The 25434-nt window shown below is 53.5% G+C and overlaps 1 protein-coding gene across 3 annotated transcripts in view; it reads right to left on the bottom strand.

Annotated features, from left to right (window-relative positions):
- PTPN5 (protein tyrosine phosphatase non-receptor type 5) overlaps positions 1–25434 on the bottom strand; it is a 55843-nt gene that overhangs the window by 4662 nt on the left and 25747 nt on the right. For 2 of the 3 annotated variants that reach the window (XM_019456499.2, XM_019456501.2), the window contains 7 exons: positions 9342–9535; positions 8678–8785; positions 8353–8430; positions 7629–7870; positions 6252–6441; positions 3805–3889; positions 27–106 (listed from right to left, as the gene is read on the bottom strand). In XM_019456499.2, the coding sequence (XP_019312044.1) occupies positions 27–106; positions 3805–3889; positions 6252–6441; positions 7629–7870; positions 8353–8430; positions 8678–8785; positions 9342–9535 (977 nt within the window). The remainder of the gene's footprint in view (positions 1–26; positions 107–3804; positions 3890–6251; positions 6442–7628; positions 7871–8352; positions 8431–8677; positions 8786–9341; positions 9536–25434) is intronic. The other variant, XM_019456502.2, reaches the window with a different exon arrangement.

The raw sequence follows: 25434 nt of genomic DNA, 5'->3' as shown, positions 1-25434 counted from the left end.
GAGGTCGTTGGGATGGGGCTACGTACCCGGATGTAGTTGGCGTTGATGTAGGAACTCAGAGGGTCATCGGGGTCTGGCGAGGTCAGACATACTCTGCTGTGGGGGTCTGGGGTGCGGGGGGAGACAGGTGAGGCTGGTATTTGACAGAAGCAGCACCCTTCTAGTGCAGGGCTCACCTTATCTGGCCCGCTTCCGGGCACCCACATTTTTCCTGGGACTCCTGAAATTCCTCCTTCGCCTACCCACTAGCAAAACACAGGCCCGTCTCCGTGACCCTGGGTCTCCACCTCCATAGCATCATTGCCTGCCCCCTGCCTGTGTCCCTTAAGCTGCCCCGGGCTCACTGTGCGTCATGTTCTGGAGAGGAGTGGGCTAAGTCCAGAAAAGGAATTACCTACAGTGCACATCCTGGTCGGCAGGGGTGGCAGAGTTTGGGTACGCACTGTCACTGACGTGCTGTGCACACTTGAAAAGCACATGTCCTTCCTAAGCCTCGACTTTCCTATCTGTAATACGGGGGGGTAGACACGCCCACTTCCCAGCGTTACTGGGAAGCTAAACGAGAAAACAGCTGTGAAAGCGCGAGGTAAACCGTCAAGTGCTTTATAAAGAGCTATTAAGATCTGGGGGTAGAGAGCCAAGGGAGAGCCCAGGGATGGATGAAATGGTAGGGTCTTAGCAGCAGGTGCACGTGTGCACAGAGGGCTTTTTCCTTTTTCTCCCAGTCTATTCCCATGTCAAATCCCACAGCCGCAGATTCTCACAACCTCCTGCTCCTCTTCTTGGAGTAGAATCTGTTTTGTTCCAGCTACAGCCTCCCTGAACTGACTATTCTGTCAGCCAGCAGAGGCTGGGACTGGGACGGGGAGGCCATGTGAGGCGGGCAGGGAGTTGGCTGGGGGCCCGCGGCCCTGGCCTCTGGTCTGGCTCTGTCACCAGCTCACGGTCTTAGCCCTTCTCCGGGCTTCGGTTTCTCTCCCGAGAAACTACAGGCTGAACTACAGGCACATCCGGCATACAGTCTGGGGCTCTCTGAGGCAGCACAGGGGAGCCAGAGGGCAGGGTTCAAGTCCTGGCTCTGTGACTTGCTACGAGTGCCAACGGGCACGATTTCCTTAGTTCCCCTGTGCCGCGTCTGAACCGGAGACATCCCTTCCATCATGGCCCTGCTGGTCTTGTAAAAATAAAAGGAGTGAATGGTATCCAGGTGTCCTCAGGCCAGTAACTTAGCCCAGCACGCACTGTATCGCACAGCACGTAGCTGTGATCGCTGCCATTATTACAAGTTTCCCTGTAGGTTAACAGGTCGAGAGGATCCCAGACCTGGTAGGAGAAACAGGAGGTGACCCTCACAAGGCTCCGTTCTCCGGACCTTTTATGGGGAGGTGAGTTCTCCTCCCTCCCATGCCCGGAAGTCCTGGCAGGTGATCTGGGGGTGGGGCCCCCTTGTGGACAGGGGCACAGAGAGGTTAGGGGTGGAGGAGGGAGGGTCCATGAAGGAGACTCTGGGTGGCCAGCAGAAGAGAGGAGCGGGGAGTGCTGAGGGGCCACCTCCCTGCCTGCCCAAATTAGGTGCTAGAAGTGGGCACACCCCTCTTTGACCAGCCACCAGGGCCTCTGGCGTTGAAGAAGAACCACTGTGGGAACGGGAATGGTTCTACTGACCCCACTGAATACTGCCTCCGTGCCTGGCACTGTGCTGGAGGGTAGGGACTCCACGGCAAACAGGACACGGTCCCTGCCCCCAAGTGCCAGGCAGGCAGACAAGCAGCGTGTGGTCTGAAAGCACCCAGGCTGGGTCTGAAGGCCCTGTAGGAGCAGGGTAGGGAACACCATTCTGTCTGATGCCAGTGCACGGGGCCAGCCGGGGGGTGGTGACATGAGGTGGTGAGGAACCAAATGACAAAGGGTCTTATAAACCATGCTTATAAGGCTGGACCTAAACCAGAGGATTATAAAGGTGGCAATGACAGGGTAAAGGAGAAGAATGACATGACTGGATGTCTGCTTTGCACCATTTCGGGGACAATGGTAGATGACGGACAGGAGGGGAGACCAGCCAGGAGATTATTGCCCAGCCCAACTCCAGGGGCATTATGTCAGTGCAGTCCATGTAAATGGCACCCCTGGAATTGGGCAACATACAAGCCCTGAACCCCAAAAAGTCATTTGGCAGTGAGGATGGCGAGGGAGAGCTGATACGAGATTTCCTTCCTTCCTCCCTCCCTCTTTTCCTCCCTTCCTCCCTCCCTTCCTTCTATCCTTCCCACCCCTCCCTCCCTCCCTCATTCAAACAGGAGCAGAATGTCTGCTATGTGTCAGGCACTATTTTGGTACTTGGGACACAGTGGCAAATGGACAGAAAGCGCTCCCCTGTATCTTGTCCTCAGTGCTGCCAGCTGGGTTACTGGTCACTTTGTCCTAGTAACTGTCCACGGATCTGTTTCTTCCATTAGACTGTGAACTCCCTGTGTCTCATTCATGCCTGAATTCTCATCCCCTGGGGTAGGGGCTCAGCAAATGTGGGCCAAGCGAATGAGAGAACAAGCCTCGGGGTGTCCTGGATCTGGTGGGCCTCTGCCAAGCCTGACGTGTCCTCTGTCACACACACCCCCGCGCGGATCCCGGGCTCTGAGGCACAGGGTCAATTCTTGCTGGCCACAGAGGATTCTCTGTTGAGCTCCAGGGCCTGCAGGCTCAGAGCATGGTGGAAGTGGCCCAGGGCCTCTCAGCAATCCAGTGGGGACCGCTGGAGCGATGGCCTGGCTCCCAGCCTCCCCCAGGGGTCATTCCGAGTGGCCAGCAAAGCCCCCGGTTCTGGGGGACCCGAGCCCCTCCCTTCACGCGGGGCTGCCTGGTTGGAGGGTGGCAAGATGAGGGACGAGGTGAGCAGCCCTGAATAATGCATCCTGGCCTTAAATGGTGCTTTGTTTAACCGGAACTACCTAGAGACTGTGTAACCATAGCAACCACAAGTCGATATTTTAAAAGTTAAAAATAAGTCATGACATCTTACATGTTGTTGGAGATGCTGATGGGAAAACTGCTTTTTTAAAGCCTCGTTACTCCACCAACCGAGCGGAGTAGGTTGGTGGGGACTCACTTCCAACACGTCACCCCCTAAGCCAGCCTTGGGGCCTGGGGCCTGAACTTGGCAGGGGTGACAGGCAGACAGGGGCTTGATGAAAGTTATCCGAAAATGACACCCCAGGCTGAAAGAGGAACGTTCGGTCACCTGGTCTAACTGTCCCTCTCAGACCCGCCAGGGGGCTGACCATGCAGCTTCACTTGCACACCCTGAGTGACGTGGAGCTCGCTCTCTGACAGGCAGCTCATTCCCTTGTGGGGCGGCTCTTCCTGGGAGAGGACTCACAACCAGAACAAAGTCAACTCAAGGTAGACCAAAGAGCCCAGTTCCGGGGGTCAAGGAGGCCCAGTTTGAAACTTCCTGGCTGCGTGACTGTGGATGAGCCAATTAACCTCTCGGAGCCCTCATTTCCTCCCTTCAAAATCTGCCCACTCTGAAGAGATAAAAGAGAGTGAAAATACTCTCTAGTCACCACGCACCGTCTAGGAGCTCTTACGACCTTCCCTCTTTCTCTCTGGGTTTCCAGAGCCAGGCACAGCCAGGGCAAGGGTGAAGGAAAGAACTAACCTCTGCCCTGAGCAGGGAGACTTTCCCGGCACTCGGTACCCCCTAACCCTCCTTCCCTCCTTCTCGTGACCCTGAAGGCCTAGCTCAGGGCAAGGGGCACCCAGGTGAGGGTGAGCCTGCCCTCACCTTCTGGGGCAGCGAGTACTCACTGGGAAGGATGGTTTTGTACCGGTTCTTCCGCACCAGCCCAGGGATGTCATACTCCTTCGGATCCACAAAGTTCATGGGGATTTCCTGCAAGATGAGGACACGGGGGAGTTAGCAGCTGTGGGCTGGCTCTCACAGACGTTTGAATCCAGGCACCGGTGTGCCCCTAACTTCTAGTCCAGACGTTTGCTTGAGTGCATGCCTTCTTTCAGTAAACATTTAGTATTAAATGAGTCACTGCACATAAAAAGCATTTAGAATAGCACCTGGCATGTAGTGAGTAAATAATAAATGTTACTATTATTATAGTCGATCAAGGGCCAACCTGGCACATAGTAGACACTCAATTAATGGCTGCTGAACAAAGAACAAGGAGAGAACCAGGGACCTGGCCAATCACACTCCCTGCGCTGCAGCCAACCTGAATGGCTTCACGGATCCGGGTTCCCACCCAGGGCATCCCCACCGCAGGAGCTCAGGCAGTGCCATACTCCTTGTGGTTAACATCCACCCCATCCTCTGTCCTGTCCACCTTAAATGCCATCTCCTCCAAGAAGCCTTCCCCGATTCTCCCCGGGAAAAGAGCCTCCTTCTGAGCTCCCAAGGATATGTTTGCACCTCCCAATCATGCTCTGTGTCGAGAGCCCCAAGTTCACACTTCTCCACCTGGCATGTGAGGTCGCCTTGGATCTGGTCTTTGTTTACCGTGGGTTGTTCTCAGTGACCCGCTCTCTAGTTACAGGCAGGTCTCTTCTGTGCTGCAAATACGCCCCTCCCCATCCTGCTCCAGGTCTGAGCTCCCAGCGTGCCTTCTGACTCTGCTAGTCAGGAGCCCTGATCCCACCCCTCTCCACCTGTCCAAACAGTTCCTAGGCTGTAAGTTCACCTCTTGGCCCCTCTCCACTGTTCTCCGGGATGACTCCCCAGTGCCTTGGGCTTCTTCACCACCCCCCCTTCCATCTGACCCCGCTGCTCAGCGCCTGACTACACGTAGTTTCACAGTGTCCACAGTTTTTGGACATAGTAAGTATGGGCTTTAAGTACTGAGAAAGATTCACTTTCTTGGGTTACTGTGAGAATTGAAAAAAACAAAAAAACAACCAAAACCAAAACCAACGTGTTCAAAAGTGCCCACGGAGTGAGTGTGCAGGCCATGTTCTTTTCTCTCTGGGCAAATTCAACAACAATCTACTGAACAGGAAACACCAGAGAGGATTCAAACCCCTTCTTCAAGGGGAGGTGATGATGGGGGACACAGAGCAGAACTGAGGCTCGGGTGGTTAAGGAAGGCTTTCTGGAAGCATCCAGTGGGACAATGATGTGAGTACAGGCATGGGAGGAGAGGCCCGGGGGTAGGGGGAGGTGGTGGTCCAGTTTGAAGTGGACAGTCGCTGTAGGGGTGGGGGGCATAGGGCTGAACAAAGAGGCTGGGCTAGCCCAACTCGGGTAAGACAGGCGATGCCCAGCCCTGGAGAATGTGGAGCAGCGGGTCGGAGAGTGACTGCGGTTTTCACAGAGGAAATGGCCATCCAGTCCAGGTAGGAGACAAGGTGGCCTGGGCAAGGGGAGCTGAGGGAGGTTCATGGCTTCCCCATCCCTCTGGCCTCTCCCCGAATACTCAAGGCCTCTTTCCCATTCCTGCCCATACTGGTGAGTTACCGGATGGGTAGGTTTGAGTGAGGAATCAGCTTTTGGACCCAAGCCCCTTCCTTCCTCCTCCTTTGGGGACCCTCCTGCAGAGAAACAAACATAGGGATGGCCCCCATGGGGTGTGGGGTGCACCACCTGGGGGGGGTAGAAAATCTGCAAATTCTGGGGCTCAGTATTAGAAAGCTCACTATCACGACGCACCTAAGCCTCATTTCACACTTTGCCTTCATCAACGAAAACAAAGGAGACACTGTCATTACGTCTTAGCTGATGACTGGTTGAGGGCTCAGGCAGGTAAAGCAGGTAAATGTCATTTATCGGGCCCCTCAAAATCCCACAGGAGGCAGCTGGACCAGGCTGCTGCAAGGGGTCTAGAGGGGGACGGGGTGACTGGAGGGATGTCAGAGGATGAACGACGCTCGGTGATGTCAGCCGGGTGAAGGGAGGGAAAACAGGAAGTCAGAAGGAAGGCATTCTTTGACTTTCAAAGCACCGCAGTGGGCAGTGAGGACTTGGGGACGCCACCGAGCACCCGTCACCCAGCGGAGCCCTCTGCACACATTAGCCATGTCTTTCATCCTTGCAACATTCCTATGATTTCTACCCCCATTTTCCAGGTGAGGAAACGGAGGCTCAGAGGGGAAGCAGCTCGCCCAAGATGGTGGGAGAGCGGATAAGGAAATAACAAATCCATCAGATGCTGGGTTCTGGGCACCCCCACCACTGCCTTGCTAGGTGCGTGATCGGTGTGAGCAGAAAGGTCTACCCAGAGCGGCGTGACTGGCACGGGAGGACTCACAAAGAATTCTGCCTGCAGCAGGAAGGGGTCCAGGGCCTTCTCGTGAAGCTCCTTGGCCTGCAGGACACGGGAGGCGCTGAGCAGGTACTCGCGGGCTGACTCCTCACGTGGGGACATGAGATAGCCGAAGCCCTCCTCATTGCAGCCTGGTGTGCACATGTCCAGGGTCAGGGAGACATTGGAGCCCCTCCTGGAAGGACCGGGAAAGGGGGGGTGAGTCTCAGGGGCGGGGAGGTGGGGAGGGAGAGATCAAGGGTGGCAGCGGGAGGAGTGGGAGGGTGACAGCACCCCTGACGGGAGCAGCATGAGTCTCAGCTCCGGGGCTTAGGCCTGATTCCCCGTCTCCTGCCTCCTGCAATGGAGATGCTAACTGAGGTGGGGGGCTTGGGGCCCCGGTTCCAGAGGTTCCATCCAAGGCGGCCTCAACACAGCCCTCCCTGGACTCTCTTCTGTCACTGCCCAGAGGCAGTGCCCAGCCCTGTGGCCCCAGGAAGCTCATGAGAGAGGGCACCTGACTAGAGCAGGAAAGCGACGCTCTACCCCTCCACATCATGGCCTCGGTCCCGCCAGTCCTGGCTGACGCTGGCCATGAGTCATGGAAATCTCATCCAGGAGAGGCCAGGCCCCTTGGCTGTCAGGGGAAGACGGAGTTCCGGGGCTGCATAGCAGCAGCAAAGATGTCTGCACTGGACAGGCTCTACCCCATTCGGTGTCTAAAGCGTCAACAGAACAGTTGAAGGGCGCTGACCACATAGAAAGGGAAAGCGAGTCCCAGAGAGGGGACAAGAACTGCCCAAGCTCACACAGTAAGGGAATCGCAGAGCCGAAACTACAAGCTAGGTTTTCTGACTCCTCGTCCAGGGCTTCTTCCAAGATATCATGTGGAGAACTCAAACCTGGTGTGATCCAGCTTACCCAACGAGGCTCTGAAAAGGTGCTGACACCTCCCAAAGTATGTTCTGGGGAATACTCCGGGACATTCTATAAAAGCAGAGTGGTCAGCAGACTTTGAGGAATGCCACACGCTACCCGCTTGCTGATTTACAATGAACGCAAGCGTGTTACAGGCCCTGATGAGTCCTGTAATAAGGGAACCTACCCGAACTTACTTGAGCACAGCAGCGTATGTGTGAGTGTGCACACACATACACCTGTATATGCCTATGAGCTCGTGTGCACTAACGGCACTTCTCAGCATTTACCTTGGGGCACTCTGATCTATAGGAATCAGACCTGACGAGCATGTGTCTACACTGGCTAAACTAAGAGGCCAGCTCTATCCTGGGCCCTGGGAGTCAGAGTCAGGCGTCTGCCCTTCTGATGGGGAGCTGAGAGCTCAAAAGCCCATAGAGCCCACCCCTTCTCCACCCCTCCCACCTTTCCTGTAGACCCATGGACTTGACGGTGAGTGAGGCAGGGTCGGCCTCCGGCTTGATGTCCATCACGAAGTCAAACACAGGAGTCTCAGGGACAGGGTCCAGGTCTAGGAAGTCATCCTCGACCTTCTCTTCCATCCACTCGGAGTAGGTGAAGGAAGGCTGGCGGCTCACGGACTGGCGTCTATCCTCAGGGCGCGGTGGGGCGGGTGGCTCTGGGGGAGCCCTCAGGAGGTGCCACACCTAGTTGGGAAGACACAGCATCGTGGACCTGGGGCCGTGTCAGCTGGCCCCTGAGTGACGGGGTGTCCATGAGATGGAGTCCCCTGCCCTCAATGAGTCTAGAGCAGCCCTGCTCTCCTGGGAGCCGTCTGCATAGCACCGCCCTTCACCTAGATGGGAGTTTCCAGTCCCCACCCAACTCCCTGCCCCCACCCTCCCCCAACCCTCAGTCTCTTGTGGACTGAGGTCTTCTCGGTGGGGTGTGGGGCTCCTACACCAGTCTTCTCTGGCTTTAGTCCTTCCCTCAGCTTAGAACATCGCAAACCCATCTTCAAGAAGAAGGTGTCCCTCAACCCAGGCTGGGCTCACCAGTGGAAGGGCACAGATACCCTGTCCTTGCCCCGACCTGAAACATCTAGCTCAGAAATCAAGTGGGAGCTGGGGGGACTGGGCCTCAGGGTCAGAGGAGGGGTGCACGGAGGTCAGGCCAGGAGGTACCTTACCAGGGTGGTAATGAGGATCACAGACAGAGTAACCAGCAGCAGATTGGGGACTTCCCAGGTCCCAATGCCCAGCCAGGCCTGGGGAACATGAGACAGACAGTCACCACAGGGTGGTGGTGGCGGGGGGCCAAGTTCTCATTCATTCCGGCAGCGACAGAACTGAGGCTCTGAAAGCTGCCGACCAGGTCTGGGTGGGGAGCAGGGAGATGGGTTTCAGGGGCACGGAAGTATCTTCTGAACTCGGAGAAGCCCCATCCAGGGGTTGGGGGGGCTGGAGGTCCCCAGTCGCTCCCTCCTACCTTGGAGCTCCCTGGAGCTTACTCACCATGGGTCCCAGCTGTTCCGGGAGTGTGAGCAAGGAGGAGATGAGGTCTGTGGCATTCTGTGACCAGATGGGGCCATAGCCGCTGAGCCAGAGCACCCCGCAGGCAAGCTGGGGCAGCCAGGGGGAGCGGACTGAGTTTGGACCCTGGGCTCCCAGCCCCCATAGTCCCCCTGCAGAGCTCACCTGCAGCCTCAACCCGGCCCCCCCAAGGTCCAGACTGCAGAGCTCAGGGAAGAGCCCAGGTACTGTGTGCGCAGAGCAGGCCTCAGGACTCTCCCTGGAGAAAAGCTGACTGGAGGGAGCCAAGATAAAACCCTTCCCAGAAGGGACCCCCACCAGGTACCCACGTAAAAAGTTTCCCAGAGATGTATCTCCATAGACGGGAAATTCTCAGAGAGACCCCTGCAGGCCTGGCTGCTGGGGAGGCCTCAAGTCCTGCTTCTCGGGTTAGGGAAGGCAGGCTGTGAGGGTCTTAGCTGCTGAGGCTGTAGCTGAGAACTCCAGCCTCCTGTACACGCCAGCCCGAGGGCTTGGAGTCACTGAGGGACACCGAGAAGGCCCCTCACCTCCCACGATCCCCAGGTGGCCATCCTGGGGAGGACGCGGGGGGCCGTCCCTCCACCTGCCCTCAGTCAGGCCCTTGTAAGGCCTGTGATATCCTTACCAGGAACTGGGAGGCGGCCAACAGGCACAGGCTGTTCCTGACAGGGAGGGAGTGGCTCCCGACGCCTCGAGGTGGTGGCTTCTGAGCTGGCTCTGAGGGCTGTGAAGGCGGTGGGGGCGGTGGCATTTCTCTCGGAGAGTCCGCGAGCCCTTCGGCCTGGTCCAGCGCCTCCATCACTACCGGCTGGGGGAGACCTGTGGAAGGCGGGACACGCGCCCGGTGACTCGGGTCCTGCCGACCCACGGCGGGCCGCTCCTTCTGGGGTTGCTGTGGCTTCCGCTCAATCTGGGATCAGTCAGCGTGGCTCCACTTCCAGCCGTCACCCTCGATTAGCAAAGCAATATTCACCTACCTTCGTCAGAAAGAGCTAAGTGTGGGTGGACAAATTATTTCTCTTTTATTTCTCCAGTAACAGAGTTAAAATGGCAGGAGGTTTTTCAGGGAGTTAGCATCGCCGTGTTTACGCAGCTCCATTCTTTTCCATTTCTTAAGGAAACAAAAAACAACCACCTCACACTCAATTAAAAGAGAGAGAGAGAGGAAAAAAAAGACACGGTGTAACCAGACTGTGACCCTGAACAGCCCTCCCACGCCCGCCCTCCGGATTCGTGTCTCTTGTGGCCCGTGCCCCCTGGCTGAGGCTGGAGGCTGGACCCCGGGCAAGATCACAGCCACGCGGCCCTTCGCCACCTCAAGGCCACACCATGGGGTGTGGAGGAAAATCTTGGTGTAGCAGAATTGGTATCAAAGGTCTAGTCCTGGGTCTGTCCCTGGCTGTGTGACCCTTGGAGAGTCACCAACTCTCTGGGCTTTGTTTCCACACCCGGGAGACGAAGGTTCAGCTCAACCCTTGGATTTCCTCCTGCTTTAGGAAGCCCTGGTGTTTCCTCTCAGGTAATTTCAACACGGGGCTCCGCTACTATGAACGTGTGGTCACCACTGGCTTACATCTGAGGCGCCGGCTGAAGTTTGGGATTCTGTCAGCACCCACGTTAGGGAGTCCCAGATGTTGGACGCCCTCCTTTGAACCCACCTGCTTTAATCTACTGCCAAGAAGAGAGGGACTAGCAAGGTGGGTGTGTGACAGCTTGGCGGTGGGGATGGGGCTGTCCATACAGCCCTGCGTCAATAGGACGATGGACCCCTTTTCTAGTTGGGTGATTAATAGAACACCCACAGCCAAGATCACGTGAGGCCAGTGGTTTTTCTGGCCGTGTGCTTGCTCGCTCACTGGACACGTCCTGAGCGTCTTCCATGGCCCGGATCAACGGTATGGTGCCAAGGGCCCAGGTCTTGGTGGCGGCTGTATTTGTGTCTATCACAGGCCCCTCCTCCTAGATGCTGACCTGGTATGGCCCCCCACGTATGTGTTCCAGCCACACTCCTTGCAGTGCCTCAGGTGAGCTCACCTACCTGCCCCGCTCCCCACGCCTCCCCCTGTGCTTTGCCAACGCTATTCCCTCTGCCCGGAACATCCCTCCAGCATCCTGCTTCCCTCCCCTGCCCACTCCCCACACGCTGCCAAGTTAACTCCTATTCACCTTATAGAACTCAATCAGATGTCACCCACAGTAGGTCCTCCTCTGTCACATTTACCTAGCACCACGTGCCTCTCCATAACCACCACCAGCAAGGACACATCTGGAATGTGCAAGGCCCTGCTGTGGGTGCTTTAGACATGTGGATTCGTTCACTCTGCACAGCACTCATATGAAGTCAGTATGCCAGCTGTCCTCATTTTATAGACGAGGAAGAGGAGGTCCAGAGAGGGTCCAAGACTCTCCCCAGGTCACTTAGCTAATAAGTGGCTGAGGTGGGTTCAAACTGAGGCATATAGATGGGCTCCGGGCTACACGGCACTGGCCTTGGTTTGTAAAATTATTTGTTGAATATCCTCTCTCCCACTTGTCTGTAAGTTCCGTGAGGGTGGGAGTGGTGTCAGTTTTGTTCATCACGACTGCCCACAGCATCTAGCAAAGCCCTGGCATGTAAGTCTGTAATAAATATTTACCAAATGAGCGAATGATGGTAGGCAAGTGCTAAGTTTCCACTCAGTTTTCTTACCAGATAAATGGGGATAACCACGTATTTCTTTGAAAAGCTATGATGAAGAGAGTCAATACTATAAATGAAACACTCCGCATGGCACCTGGCGTCCAGCCAGTGTTCAATAAATGTCAGATGATGGCAACAATGTTAGCACATAACCCCTGCCGTCGCCAGGCTCCCAGTCTCACGGGTGAAACAGACAAGGGATACGTGCCTCTCATCCAGTGCATTTCGTGGAAAATCAAAGTGCTGGTGGAGTCACTTTTGAAGGTTATCCACTTTTGCCCATGGAGGCCACCTACATGAGCAGACAGCTCAGATCCTGACCAGCAAGGTGAAAAAGGAAAAGCCGCTGCTAAGAGACGGATCATGCAGGAAGCCGAGAGTTTCCTCTGTTGAGAAGCAGAGGCTGGATGACTCAAGTGGCAAGGTCTCCCTTCACACCCTCAGAAAATGCAGTCGAAGTGTGATGCCACATACGGAAGGGTGGGAGGGGTACAGGGTCACCTGGCTAGGCTCTGCAATCACACTCCGTGGACCTCGGGCAGTCCCTTCTTCTCCCTGTGTCTCAGTTTGCTTCTCTGCAAAAAAGAGGGGCTCGACCTAGAACTTGGTGCTTCTCAGGTGTTTCTGCCATCCTCAGAGAGGGGCCATGGGTCTTTGTGGAATAAGAGGAACACGCAATGTTGGGCTTTTGCTGTTTTAAAATTCATGGGTGCTCTGTGTTCTATACTACGGTATATCGTACTTGTTTTGATATTAAAATAATGGGCTTTTTCCCCTCCCAAAGCTTCGAATCAAATTTCTCCTTCAGGAAAATGTGCTACAATTTATCCTGTGGCTCTGCCCTCAGGGGTACACGCACCCCAGTCTGGGAAGCACAGAACCCGCCTGCAATAAAACATCATGCTGCTGTTACAAAAGATTCTGTAAATGAATATTTAATATCACGGAAAGAAATTTCGATGGCATGGAGAAAGGCAAGGTGACAAAACAATATGATCTCCTTGGCCTTAAAAATTAAGCAAGTATAAACGTGCGTGTAAGAAGGTGGCAAATACCCACCGTAAGATGAGACATTAACATGTGACAGTGCTTGGGGAGCATGCGGCCCAGCAAACCCCTGGCACACAGTAAGTGCTCAATAAATGTTGTACGCAGTAAGTGGGACCAACCGAAGCCAGGTGTTAATAACAGTCCATTGGAGGAGGGGGGAGGTGACAAGGTGATTTTTTTCATTGTTTACGTATTACAAATTTCTTCCAATAGATACATGCAATGATATGTAGCTACATATATGTACATACATACACAAACATACATGTACACGGATACATGTATTTATTTATAGAGAAAGAGACATTTTAAAAAAGAGATCACTGCTCTGAGTTCAGATACCATGAGGCCTAGTTAATACTCCTAGGTTCTGGGCCCTGTCACACCTAAATGCACAAGGTGGGATACAAGAGAGTGAGAGAGTATATACACAGCTCTGTGACCCACCCAGCATGTAAGAGGCACTCAGAAGACAAACCCCCTGATGACGCGCGATCATCACTCTTCCATACGAAAGATGGCAGGTTAACTGCCTTGCACCTTGCGGGGGGAGGGGGGGAGCATTAAAAAAAACTTGCAGGCTGGTTGGGCCCTCTATGCACATCTCAAAGAGAAAAAGTGAGGCTGGTTTTTATTTTGTTTTGTTTTGTTTTGAGATCCAGAGAGCACCTGGCAGTCCTGGGGGCCAGATGAATCCAACTGATGGGTATTCATTCACTCAGCACCTGGGAGACGTTCACCTTTCAGAGCAGAGTTTACTGAGAAGTTTTTCTGGGCAGAAAGCGGATGTTTAATTCAGGAAGATACAGTTTTTTAAGTTTATTTTGAGACAGAGAGAGAGAGAGAGAACGAGAGTGGGGGAGGCGCATAGAGAGAGAATTGCAAGCAGGCTTAGACTCGAGTGGGGCTCGATCCCATGAAGTGACCTGAGCTGAAATCAAGAGTCGGATGCTTAACTGAGCCACCCAGACGCCCCAGGAAGGTACATTTCCAATCACACAGAATACTCTGCATATAATTTTGGAGAGGATCCACAGACTTCACGTAAAGAACCTCTGATCTTAGGGTTGGAGTAGAGGTCTGTGATAGAAAGTAGTGGAAATAGGGGAGGTGGAGAACAGGTCTGGGAACTCATCTCTCTTTTAGTCTCTGTTCATTCAGCCATGAGTCCAACACACACACTTATTGAGCACCAACTGTATACTTTGCCAAGCCCCGGGCCAGGCTCCGGGGGACACAACAGTGAACAAAAAGCAGTCGCAGGCCAACAAGGACCACCGTGGTCCTGGCCCCATTTGTCTTTTCGGCTCCTGGTCCCTCTCCTAGAGATGAGGTCACTCTTGTTCTTGCCCTGCCCACCTTCCAGTCACTATCCCGCTCTGGGCACGACACCGTCACCTCACCAGGCAGGCTTGCTTCCCTCGGCAGCCCCGTGAGGTAGACATTCTCACCATCGGCCCCGTTTTGTCGGTGAGAGGCGGCCGCTTGTGTCAAGGGCTGGCTTTTCAACAGTTCACAGCGAGGTAGCTGCTCTGCCACGCATGAAACCCTGACTCAGAGGCAGCTTGCTGACAGTGATTTAACATCGGGCTCCTCACGGGCTTGACTCTTGCACAGGGTGAAGGGGATTTTCCAGGCATGGAAATCAAGGCTTACAGAGGTCAAATGGCTCGCCCAAGTCAGTGAAGACCTGAGATTCCAACCCAGGGCCTCCTGACACAGACCGAGCCTTCCGTTTTGCCACACTGCTTATCAGGAAGGGTCACTGCAGCAAAGGAGAGAGAGGCGGTGAGAGCCTGGGAGGGAGTCCCTGCGTCTGGGGAAAATCCTGAACCCTAACCAGCTGCATGGGGGAGGGGGTGGGGTGCAGCATTTGTGCCCAAGCCCCCCTGATGGATCCTCAACGGCCACACGGTATGGAGGGAAGAAGCACGGGAAGGCAGGTGCTCAGATCCCAGGCCAAAGCTCTGGGGCCCCTGGGTAAGGCTTGCAAGCAAACAGCCTTCGGATTTTACCCCGGGCTTATGGAAGCCCTCTGATCGCTCTCCTGTCACCTAGCACCTGAATCCCACCATTCAACTCTGCAGCTACCATGTGCCCTGGGGCTGGCGCCGCCTGAGCTCCAGAACCCGAGGCTGCTGCTGTCAGTGACTCATCCTTCGAGCGCTCCGGCTGCCAGCCCACCGGAACTGGAACAGGAGGCTGGCTCAGCCTGTTCCTGTTTACATGACGAAGGAGGTTCTGTCCCATTCAGCTTTTCTTCCTTCCCCAAACATGGCCACGAGTGACTTCTCAGCCATGCCCACATACTCACAGGGGGCCCTGACCAACAGAACATCACGCTCAGTCCCGACCAGGCTCTTGGAATTGCTGACAGTCAGAGCCTGACAGCCCCCAAGGGGCATCTGGTCTCGTCTGCTAGTTTCAGACAAGGAAGCTCAGGACAGAGAAGGGGAGTGGCTCACTCAGGGCCAGGAAGTGGCAGAACTGGGGTTTGAACCCAGGTCTGTAGACCTCCGCGACCCATGATCTTTCTGCTATTTCCCAGAAAGATCTGGAAACCATGAGAAGATGAGGCATGGCAGGCCACTCAGGCCTATTCTGAGGTTTTGTTTGGGGAAGCCCTGAATGTAGAACCAAGGGAGGTAGGTGCTGCCAGGGGAACAGAGAAGGGGTGGAAGAGTCTAGAAGGAAGAGGCCCAATCAGCTATTTCTGCCACCATAACTATCACACTCCTCAGCGACGTCCTGGGCTAGGAGAGGGACAGCCTGGCCTCAAAGGGCATGGGCACTGCCATGGACTCTATCCCCCCTGGGAGAGGCTAGAGTGGTGGTCTCCGTTTTCTGCCTTTTGGAGGGGTGGGTGTGAAAGGCAAACTAGGAGTCAGAGGGCATGTGGTGGAGGGTGAGAAGATTCCCCAAAACAACATTTTCATTTGACATTCACCAAGCACCTGTCCTAGGCTCTTGAGGCTGTTTTATGTCTCAATCCTAACACTGACCAGCAGGACTCCTGGGCGTGAGAAGAGCCCTGGCAAAAAAGAAAAAAAAAATTCTAGCCTCTCTGGGCAAAGGCAGACTGATGGTGGGCGTGGGGTTCTGGAAGTCTGCACTGGCTCCCTACAACACGTCTACCGCACGAGTCCTGCTGATCAGCAAGCAAGAAGGCAGACATACCCTTAGAAGGAGGTAGTGAGATGACAAGAACTGGGGCTGGCAGTGAGTTAAGTACTCCAGATGGGAAGCTGGCCGAGGGTAAGGCCAAGTCTTGTTCACTGCTGCATTCCCCAGCAGTGCAAGCAGGATGGCTTGGGAAAAGGAAACCAATTTTGGCCTAAGAAGATTCTGGAATAGGACATGGGTGCTCACCATTTATCAGCTACGTGACTTAGGCAGGCCATTTAACCTCCGTGTAACTTGATTCCTGTAGTGGTTTTCAAATGTGTCTGTGAGTTCCTCAACATTCTTCCCATCGATGGGAGTGGAGTCTATGTCCCTTCCTCCTGAACTAGATGAGGGCCTTGAAGATGGGAATGTGGCAGAAGGTGATGAGTGGCCGTTGAGGCTAGGTTAGAAAAGTTCTCACAGCTTTGCTGCTTCTCTCTGGACGCTTGCTCTGGAAACCTTCAGCAGTCATGTAAAAAAAAAAAGTAGCTACCCTGAGGCCTTGCAAGGGGAGAAAGAGAGGCGGGAGAGAGAGAGAGAGGGAAACTTGAGAATGAGACGGTGAATGCATTAAGACGCATTAGGTGCTCTGGAAAATTTGAATACTGAAAAGAAACCATCCACCTTGACCTTCAGCACACAGGCCAATGCAGCAAGAGGGTACCGCACCTTAGGCCCCCTAGAGTTTGATAATCAAACTACCCTATGTATGGGACTTTGGTTTTAAAGCTGACGTTCTGAGAACTCACCTCAAACAAGATGAGAAATCTGTACCACAAAGGAGGGGGTGGACAGCTATACTATTCTCCTTCCTGTCTGATGCCGAATTCTCCAGAACCTTCCTCAGTGACTTGCTTCAAGCTAGGGACCCTGGTTCTCAGATCAATACAAAGTGCAAGCCTGTGGGTGTGAGGTTTGGGCTATACAAGCTCTGCTTCCTCCAAGCCACAGAATTCAATTTTGTCCTTCCTCTTTTTTTTTTTTTTTAATGTTTATTTATTTTTGAGACAGAGAGAGACAGAGCATGAATGGGGGAGGGTCAGAGAGAGAGGGAGACACAGAATCAGAAGCAGGCTCCAGGCTCTGAACCATCAGCCCAGAGCCCGACGCGGGGCTCGAACTCACAGACCGCGAGATCATGACCTGAGCTGAAGTCGGTCGCTCAACTGACTGAGCCACCCAGGCGCCCCGATTTTGTCCTTCCTCTTAACCAGCCTAGCAAAGCACAGTGTCTAGCACCCCCTGACTGCTTTACAAATACCAACCCGTTCAGGCCTTATGACCAACATATGAGATAGATGAGAGGACTGTCCTCTTTTCACAGACAGGACACCAGGAGTTCAGGAGGCCAAGTGACTTGCCCAAGGCCATTGCAGCTGGTGAACAGCCAAGCCAGACCTCAGACCCAGGCGGCTGTGTTTCAACATCTGTCTTCCTGACCAGACCCCATGTTGCCCACCCTCTGCCTGGGCCTCCACTGTTTCTTCCTCCTGCCTGTCAGGGGAAGTCAGCCTGGGAAAGAGCTCCAGCCCATTCTAGGACAGAAGGGGACAGGGACCACCCCAGGATGGAGGGGAGATTAGCACCATCACACCCCAGCATGGGGGCAGGGTCGGGAGTGGGAGGGGCTCTAAGGGCGGGGTGGGCAGAGAAAAGCAGGATCGGGATGTAGATGAGAGGCAGAGGTCTGGGAACTCAGGTCTCCCTTGACATTCAGTTTGGAGCAGGGGAGGCAGGGGTGGGGTGGGCAGGGATGCTGAGGACTGTCTGCGGACACCTGAGAGACTGTGCTAGGGGAGTGCGCGTGTTTAGAGGCGAGAATAGGACCCATGAGTGGATGCTCTCAGTAGGCAGATTTAAGTAACAAAAAATATCTCCAGGACCTGACCTTGTAGTTCCTCCCATCCCCCAAAAGTGGCTTTGTTTCTGGGGAGGCAGCTTTTCTAGAGGCTTGTGGCAAAAGCTTTGGAGCCACACCAACTTAGGTTTGATGCCTGGCTTTGCCATTTGCTACCTCTGTGACCTCGGGTAAGTGACTTAATCTCTCCTCTGGACAACAGATATAGTAAGACTTGCCTGTTGGGAGTTTGAGGATACCATAAGGTAAAACATGCCAAGTGCTTAGTCTGGTGCCCGGCACATGGTGAATGTTCAATAAATAGTAGCAGAATTTAGAGAGGAGGAGGAGGAAGAGGGGAAAGGGAAGGGAGAGGGAGGGAGGGGCAGCAGTAAGGACTTCCTTTTCATCTGCCTGCTGGGCCCCCCAAGAGGACAATAGATGCCTTGCTCCCTCCAGGGCAGGAGCTGTGAGGCTGTCGGCCTGCAACTGGGGTTGGTGGAGAGAGTGGGCATGGACTGAGGGTGGCAGAAGGGAGGGGGGCATCTTTGTCTCTGCCAGTGCATTAAATCCAGAATGCTAACAAGCTTTCAAAACAAAACACAACTCAAGTAATCTTTCGATGGGATATAATAAAATGGTTCTATCTGAAATTGCAAACAGCTTTGTTGCTACAAACAAAGCCTCAGTTCTTTGTGCCTCTCTGGAGCGGGGGCCCGGAAGGACAAGGGTGAAAAGGGTCAATGAAACTCTGTGGGTGCGGGCCACCCCCCGCTGCCCACGCTGAGAACTGAAAGAACTGACAGAGAGGCCCTGGGGTGACGGGGTGCCAGAGGTCCTAAGTGCCTGAGGCTTAAACACAAACGCATGGCAAGGAAGGGACAGGCTTGAGAGTCAGTCTACCGCCCATTTCACAGCTGAGGAAAACTGAGGTTCAGAGAGTCAGAGGCAGAACCAGGATTGGCACGTGTGTCTCTAACCCTCTAACTCTGTGCTCGCTGGCGAAGCCAGCATAGGAAGTTTCACAGGCACTGCCAGTGGGTTATCTGAAGGGCAGAGGCCTAAGGCCCTATGGCCGCAGAGACCTGAGCCCTGGCTTGGGGTTCTTTGGCAAGTACAGGAAAGTCCAGGTGGCAGGAAGGGAGACTCTCAGGATAGCCGCGTCCACAAATCCCAAGCCTCTAGAGGCTGCCATCCTGGGGAGGCCCCCTGCAACCGGGGAGCCTCACAATGTTGGTAAAGTGTCGAGAGGCCGCGACGGCAGTCCTACCTCTGCCTCTAGCGAGCTACGTGGCCCAGGACTTCTCACTGCCTCCAGGGCCTCTGAGGCCTTCTATAAATTCAAAGAGTGTGACCAGGGGCCTTTAAGGGCCCTTCCAGTGCTAAAGGCACACACCCATTTTTAAAAAACAAATCTGAGTCCCTGCTTTAATTTAATTCAATGGTTTCCCCTTGTTCTTAGGATAAAGACCAAACTCTATCATGGTCAACAATAAAGGTCCGGCACGCGCTGGCCCCTGCTTACCTCCCCAGCCTCCACTCATACCACCTTATTCCTAGCTCTCCCTCTCTAGCTTCTTCCAGATCCTCTGCTGGAACTGGCCTGGGAAGCCAGTTCTGGAAACCAGTGGTTCTGCTCCAAGAAATTCTCACCCAGTCCCTAAGGGGGCATGTACGCTCATACTCTCTGTGGTAGGGGTGGGAGAGGTGGGAGGATCTCCATGTCCTTCGCTTGGAGGAGCTGGCAGGCCGTGTCCGGGGACACGCTGGGGAGTACTTTGCAGTCCTTAGAGGCAAAGAGTCAGAGTACAGGCAGCACCACACGATGGATCTCGGGAACAGCGCAGTCAGAGTGGACAGAACGAGATCTAACACAACCCAGTGAATACAGATTAAAAACACACGCACGCAAAATATCACCGCCCATTCTGCAAGAGCACACAGAGAGACACGCGGAAAACATACGCTGAATCCCTTAGAACACATTAACTACGGGGAGGAGTATGGCAGTGGGAGAAAAAAGAGAATGAATAAGTGGAGAAAACCAGACAGGAGCCTCCTGTAGACCACTGAGGACAACGGGGCTGCGCACCCACGAGTATGACTGACAACACGCTAATACCTAAAGCGATCATTGACTGCCTCCCCCAAGGAAACATGAAACAAACCCACTACCGAGTTGTAAGTTGGATCAAGGCCCAACGGGGAAAGAACAATGGCCGAAGGAAGGAAGGCCTGTCATCTTGTCTGGGTCCTGGACCTGGGAGGGCTGAAGAGAGGGACACTGCTCTTCTGGCCCCATGGCAGGTTCTGGCTGCCGGGGAATCGATGCCCTCTTTAGGGGGCAGGGCTCACGGACTTGGCTGAAGCAAAGCCAACTGCCAAGGAGACCCCTGAGCCTCTTTCTCTCTGAGCTCATTCACCAACATATTATCTGAATCATTTTGTTGGATGTCTCCAGGGAGGGGGGATTTTGGGGCCTAGTGGCTGTCTCCACAGATGCCCCCAGAGGATTAACTGGCCCCCATTAAGACCCTTGGGGTTGGGTCAGCCTGAGATTCTGGTCCCGCCAGGCTGAGCGACCCAACCTAGAGGGAGGTGACTCACCCCAGACAACCTCCGCTACCCCCAACTACCACTCTTGCCTGGCAAGGATTAATTAATATTCTTGAGTGGCTAATCATTTTTTAAATGATTTTGGAATATATGGGGGGGGGGAACCCTAATAAGAACATAAAGGAAACTCAAGTCACTCATAATCCTACCACGCCGAGACAGGCACTGGTTTCCTTTTGACATATTTTCTGGTATTTTTTCTTTCTTTGTGGGTGGATTTTTTTCCCTCATAAGTCATTCTGTATAGAGGCGTATCCTTAGAATATGCCTCTTTGGATTTCAAGGGTTCAACTTTTAAGCAGTATAGCAGACAGCCTCCAAGGTGCCCTAACGATCCCTACCTCCTGGTATTCACGCTGAGATGCCAGACATGTAAGAAAAGCTTTCTTGGCCCTTCTATCCCAGCCCAGCACCAGGTGAATACAGCTGAGGGAGTGACCTCAGTTGAAGACACATGAGCAGAAGAATCACCCAGCTGGGACCTCCAAGACCCCTTGAATCATGAGCAAATAAGAGGTTGTGGTTTTAAGCCACAAAGCTTTGAGACCATTTGTTATAGATTAAGCAAATAGCAATAGATTATAGCAAATAGCTATAGATTAATCTATAGCAATAGATTAAGCAAAACAAGAGGCTGGGACTTGAAAAGAAGAAATGGGCTCAAATGAAAAGGCAAGATTTTTTTTTTAAGGCATAAAGAACTTCCTGGGAGCTGGAGTGATGAGTCCCTGGGCCAGGCCCAGGAGAAAGAGGCCAGCATCTGTCACTGCATATCTTAGGGATGCCACGGATGTCCATTTGTTTGAAAGGTCTTTAGCAATAATCCATGTGGAGGCAGATAGCCTTTCTTCCCATTGTGAAGACTCCAGTCACATCACACATCCAGGTAACTCTCTAGAATATCAGAACCATTTCTATACTGATGGAGGAAAATGGGTGATTGTCCCTCCCTGCAACCCTGGCCCCTTTCCCCACCTGACTCTGCAAGTAGACAACGCTCCCCCATGTGTCTGTGCTGGTTCAGGCCTGCGGCAGGGAGTCAAGAAAGACCCACAAAGCTATACTGTCCATTCCAGGGCTGAAGGACTGGCGGGGGACTTGATGCCCGGGCCCTTGGGAATATGCGGAGGGTTTTCTGTTCACACTCCATATCCCGGAACAATCCTCACCACCATTATAAGCTAGCATCTACAGGGCACTCAGCATGCATCAGCTTATTTAACCCTCACAAGATCTCTGTAAAGATCTCATCACAGTACTATCTCCTTTTAGAGTAAAGGGTATGGAACCCGAAGCAGTCAGATAACTTACCCGAGGTGATGCTGCTGGTCAGTGGCAGAGCTGGGATTCGAACCCAGATTGGTCTGCCTCCCCACAGCATCCCAAGACGCAGCTACATGGGTTCGTCCCTCCATATCTGCCCTGGTATCTGAGACGAGTTACCCTATACCATCACTAATCAGTAGTACCTGGGTTGGTACTTCTTTTCCCAATACAATGGTATCATTACACAATGCTCTTCAATTAGGGTTCTTAGCACATCCAAATGCTGTTGTTGTTGTTTTTTTTTTTTTTTCTTCTTTAGTTTCCATTCTGAAGACTCAAGACAAAGACGATTCACTGTACTGCTAGCCGGTAAACAATCCCAAATGCATTAAAAACTTTGGATGAAAACAGAACCCCAATTATACAAAGAAATAAAAGTCAACAGAACCTAGGCTGCTGTCGACAGGCACAAGACCCCTCAGCAGTACAACTATATCCCCCCAGGCCTGTCTTCTCTATGTTTGTCTATCTGGGCTCCTGCACTTCCTACTAGACCAGTGTGAACCAATACTAGGTACCAGTCGGAGGGGTTTTGCTGAGAAAAAGGGTGAGTAGATGGGAGACATTATGAGGTTAATCTGTTCCTTAAAATGCTTTGATAGCTGGTCCCAAAAGACACGAACCAGGACCAGGCCCCTACTCATCCTTCAGGTGACAATTTAAAGGCCATTTCTTCTGGGAAGACTTCCGTGACGCCCCAAGATAAGGTTACATTATTGGTACACCCTTCCATGGTGCCCTCCTCCTTGAAAGCAGGAACCAGGGTCTGTCTCACTCTTCACTGGGTCACCAAGGCCTGGCACAGCCTTGGGTATGGAGTGGATGCTCAATAAAAGTTTGTCAAATTGATAAAAGGGCTTTTCTTTTTAAAAAAAATTTTTTTTAAATGTGTATTTATTTTTGAGAGAGAGACAGAGTGAGTGGGGGAGGGCAGAGAGAGAGGGAGGCACACAGAATCTGCAGCAGGCTCCAGGATCTGAGCCGTCAGCACAGAGCCTGACGCGGGGCTCGAACCCACCAACCATGAGATCATGACCTGAGCTGAAGTTGGATGCTTAATTGACTGAGCCACCAAGGTGCCCCGATAAAAGGGTTTTTCAATTGGCCCTTCTTCCTGGTTTCTGGCCCAAGGCCTTGTCTGTGTCATGATGGGACAGCTGTGAAAACTATAATGTGACCCTCTGTGATGGCCAGGGGCAGTCACTGCAGGTTAGGGTAATGAAGATTTCCTCAATAATGATATCCCCTTTACTGTATAAAAGGCCACCCAGGATGGGCAGTGGGCCTCTAGCTGACACCTAGACATTGTCCCCTTCCAAAGAGGGTCAGCTTGATACCCGTGATGATTTTGAACCTAGGGCTGGGCAGAAGGTAGCCTTTAAGGCACTGGCACTCAGGTGGGAGTCAGTACAAGTCACCAAGAGGCCAGCTGGGCAATGGCCTACTCAGGGCTTCAGGGTCTACTCACAACCTTGCACAGAATTGGTTAATCATGGCACACTTAAATCCCAGGGTGGCAGTGACTGTCATGGCTCCAGCCAGCTGTCGGCTGTGGGATGCTGTGGGAGCACCTTATTTCTAAAAGCAGAGCTGTCCTCAGACCCAGGCTGAGCCCCTTCCCCTCTGGCCATGCCAGTCCCCATGGGGCAAGGAGTCCACAGGGCCCAGTGGGTGTGCCCACTCTTTCCCTTCCAGGCCATGCTCTGGCTACTAGAACTCTCTAACCAAACATCCTGAAGCCTGTACAGGTGCGGTAGACCCTCCTGTGGGTGGACGTGGCCTCCTGCCTGGGTACCTTTAGGTTTGAGGGGTGGCTGAAGGGCTGCATCAGGGTGGCATGTGGACCATGTTTGGACCCACAGACTGATGTGCCCACATGCCACACAAGGGCTCTTGCAGAGCAGGACTCAGCAGAGGGTGGTGTGCCACCAGGGGCCTCTTCTGCAATGTGGCCTTGGTCCCTACAAATGTCAGGAGCAGGCCAGCCCTGGGGCCGCCCCCTGGAGACAGTGCGAGCAACACCTGGTGATGTCATGCCATCACTAGCACCTACGGTGGCCTTATACACCTCCTTCCTCCAGCCCGTACCCCAAAGGAAGCTGCTGGTGACAGGCTGGGACTGCAGTGGTGCCGGCTGGGGAAGGAGTGGAGGCCTCAGCATCAGCGGGGCTGGCTGGTTTCTTGCAAATATGAACACCTACACATGGTTGGGGGGGGTGGGGATAGTGTGAGTTTGAATGTATAAATGTGTTTGGGTGAATGTGAGCAAGTAAATGAGCAAGGAAGGGGGAGTGAGAGAGAAGAAAAGGAGAGTGACCATGTATGCAAGACTGTGTGCATGAGGGAGAAGAAAAAAGCGCGTGCGCGTGTGTGTGTGCACGCACGCACAGAGGAGCAGAGAGGGGACACCAGCGCCTGGGACTGTGCACAGCTGAGGGCCTGGGCAAAGGGTAGAGAATGGTAGGGAAGGAGTGTGCCCGCTCGTCTATAAGTGTACATGAGAAGGGGCATGGCTGCGGAAGAAAAAGAGACCTAAAGCGGGAATGACGGAGCAGGCAGATCAGTCTGGATGATGGCCCCATGGAGCCAAGAGATCCCGAGTGCGCAAGAGGAAGGAGGCTTGCAGGTGCGGGAGCTTCAAGTGGGTGTGCGCCCGTGGGGCTGCATGAGGCAGAGAGAGGTGGGGCGTGTGCCCGGGGAGCTGCGTGTGGGTATGTGCACGTGCACACACGAGCACGGGGCTGGGACAAGTGAGCACTAAGACAAGCGTGTGAGCACAGGCGGGCAGTGCCCCGGGGGGTGTGGGTGAGCGAGCCTGTCCCGAGGCAGCTGCGGGCTGCCTGGGGGTGCTGGTGATGCCTGAGGATGTTTCCACCCAGAAATCTCAATCTGGGAGGACTCCGCGACCTGCTTGGTGCTGATTCAGGTCCGGGTGACCGTGGCCGGGCGTGTTGGCCATGCCGCCCCTTGCTGGTGGTGCGTGTGGGAACACGTGAGTCACGCAGGCACGGCTAGCCCTCACTCCACCTCGTCTCGCCCCGCAGGAAGCCAGCTGGGAGGGGAACAGATTACTGGAGGGCTGTATTTTTACCCCATCATTATGCAATTGCTTGCAATGCCCGTGAGCTCATTCTCTGAAGGCCTTGCACCCCGATTCTCTCAGCCTTTGTAACCGCCCCCCTCCTTTTATGTCCAGGTTGCTGCTCAGGTCAGTGGTTCTGACTGATGAGCATTTACGGAAGTCTGCTTCTTACCAGGTTCTGGGACCATCCTACTTACAATGCCAAACCACCCCCCAGGTCCTTTCTCATGCCTCCTTCTTGGCTTTAATTTTCTCCACAGCACTTACCACTATCTGCCATGCTAAATATTTTATTTATGTTACTCAGTGTCTATCTTTCTCTAAATAGCGATGCCTATAGCTCACTTGCTATGTGCCAGGTACCGTTCTGAGCTTTTCATTAACTCATGTGATCTTACAACAACTCTGCATGGTAGTAAATAGTATTCTTTTTTTTAATTTTATTTTTCTTAATGTTTATTTTTGAGAGAATAAGAGTGTGAGCGGGGGAGGGGCCGAGAGAGAGGGAGACACAGAATCTGAAGCAGGCTCTGAGCTGTCAGCACAGAGCCCGATGCGGGGCTTGAACCTGTGAATTGTGAGATCATGACCTGAGCCCCAAAGTCAGTCGCTCAACCGACTGAGCCACCCAGGTACCCCAGTATTCTTGATTATATTTTGTAAAATCAAGGCACAGAAAGGTTAAATAGCTTGCCCATGATCATCCCAGGGGCAAGTGGTGGAATCAAGCCTAGGTCCAGAGTCCCTGCTCTTTCTCAGCACACAACACTGCCCTGTGAGTGTGGAGATTTTCTGTTTGAATCTTTACTGCTTACAGGAGTGCCTTGTGCAGGCAGGTGCTCAACGAACAGTCATTCAATGAATGAAGAAATGAGTGAATGAAGGCTGGTCATGGAGGATGAAACAGATAGGCATTTGCTTTCAAAGAACTCATGGTCCCATGGAGGAAGCAGGGTAGAACA

The sequence above is a fragment of the Panthera pardus genome, unplaced genomic scaffold, assembly GCF_024362965.1.
Source record: "Panthera pardus isolate Hobbes unplaced genomic scaffold, ASM2436296v1 HiC_scaffold_12, whole genome shotgun sequence".
In the NCBI taxonomy this organism is placed as follows: Eukaryota; Metazoa; Chordata; class Mammalia; order Carnivora; family Felidae; genus Panthera; species Panthera pardus.
This window is presented reverse-complemented; position numbering and strand designations above follow the sequence as displayed.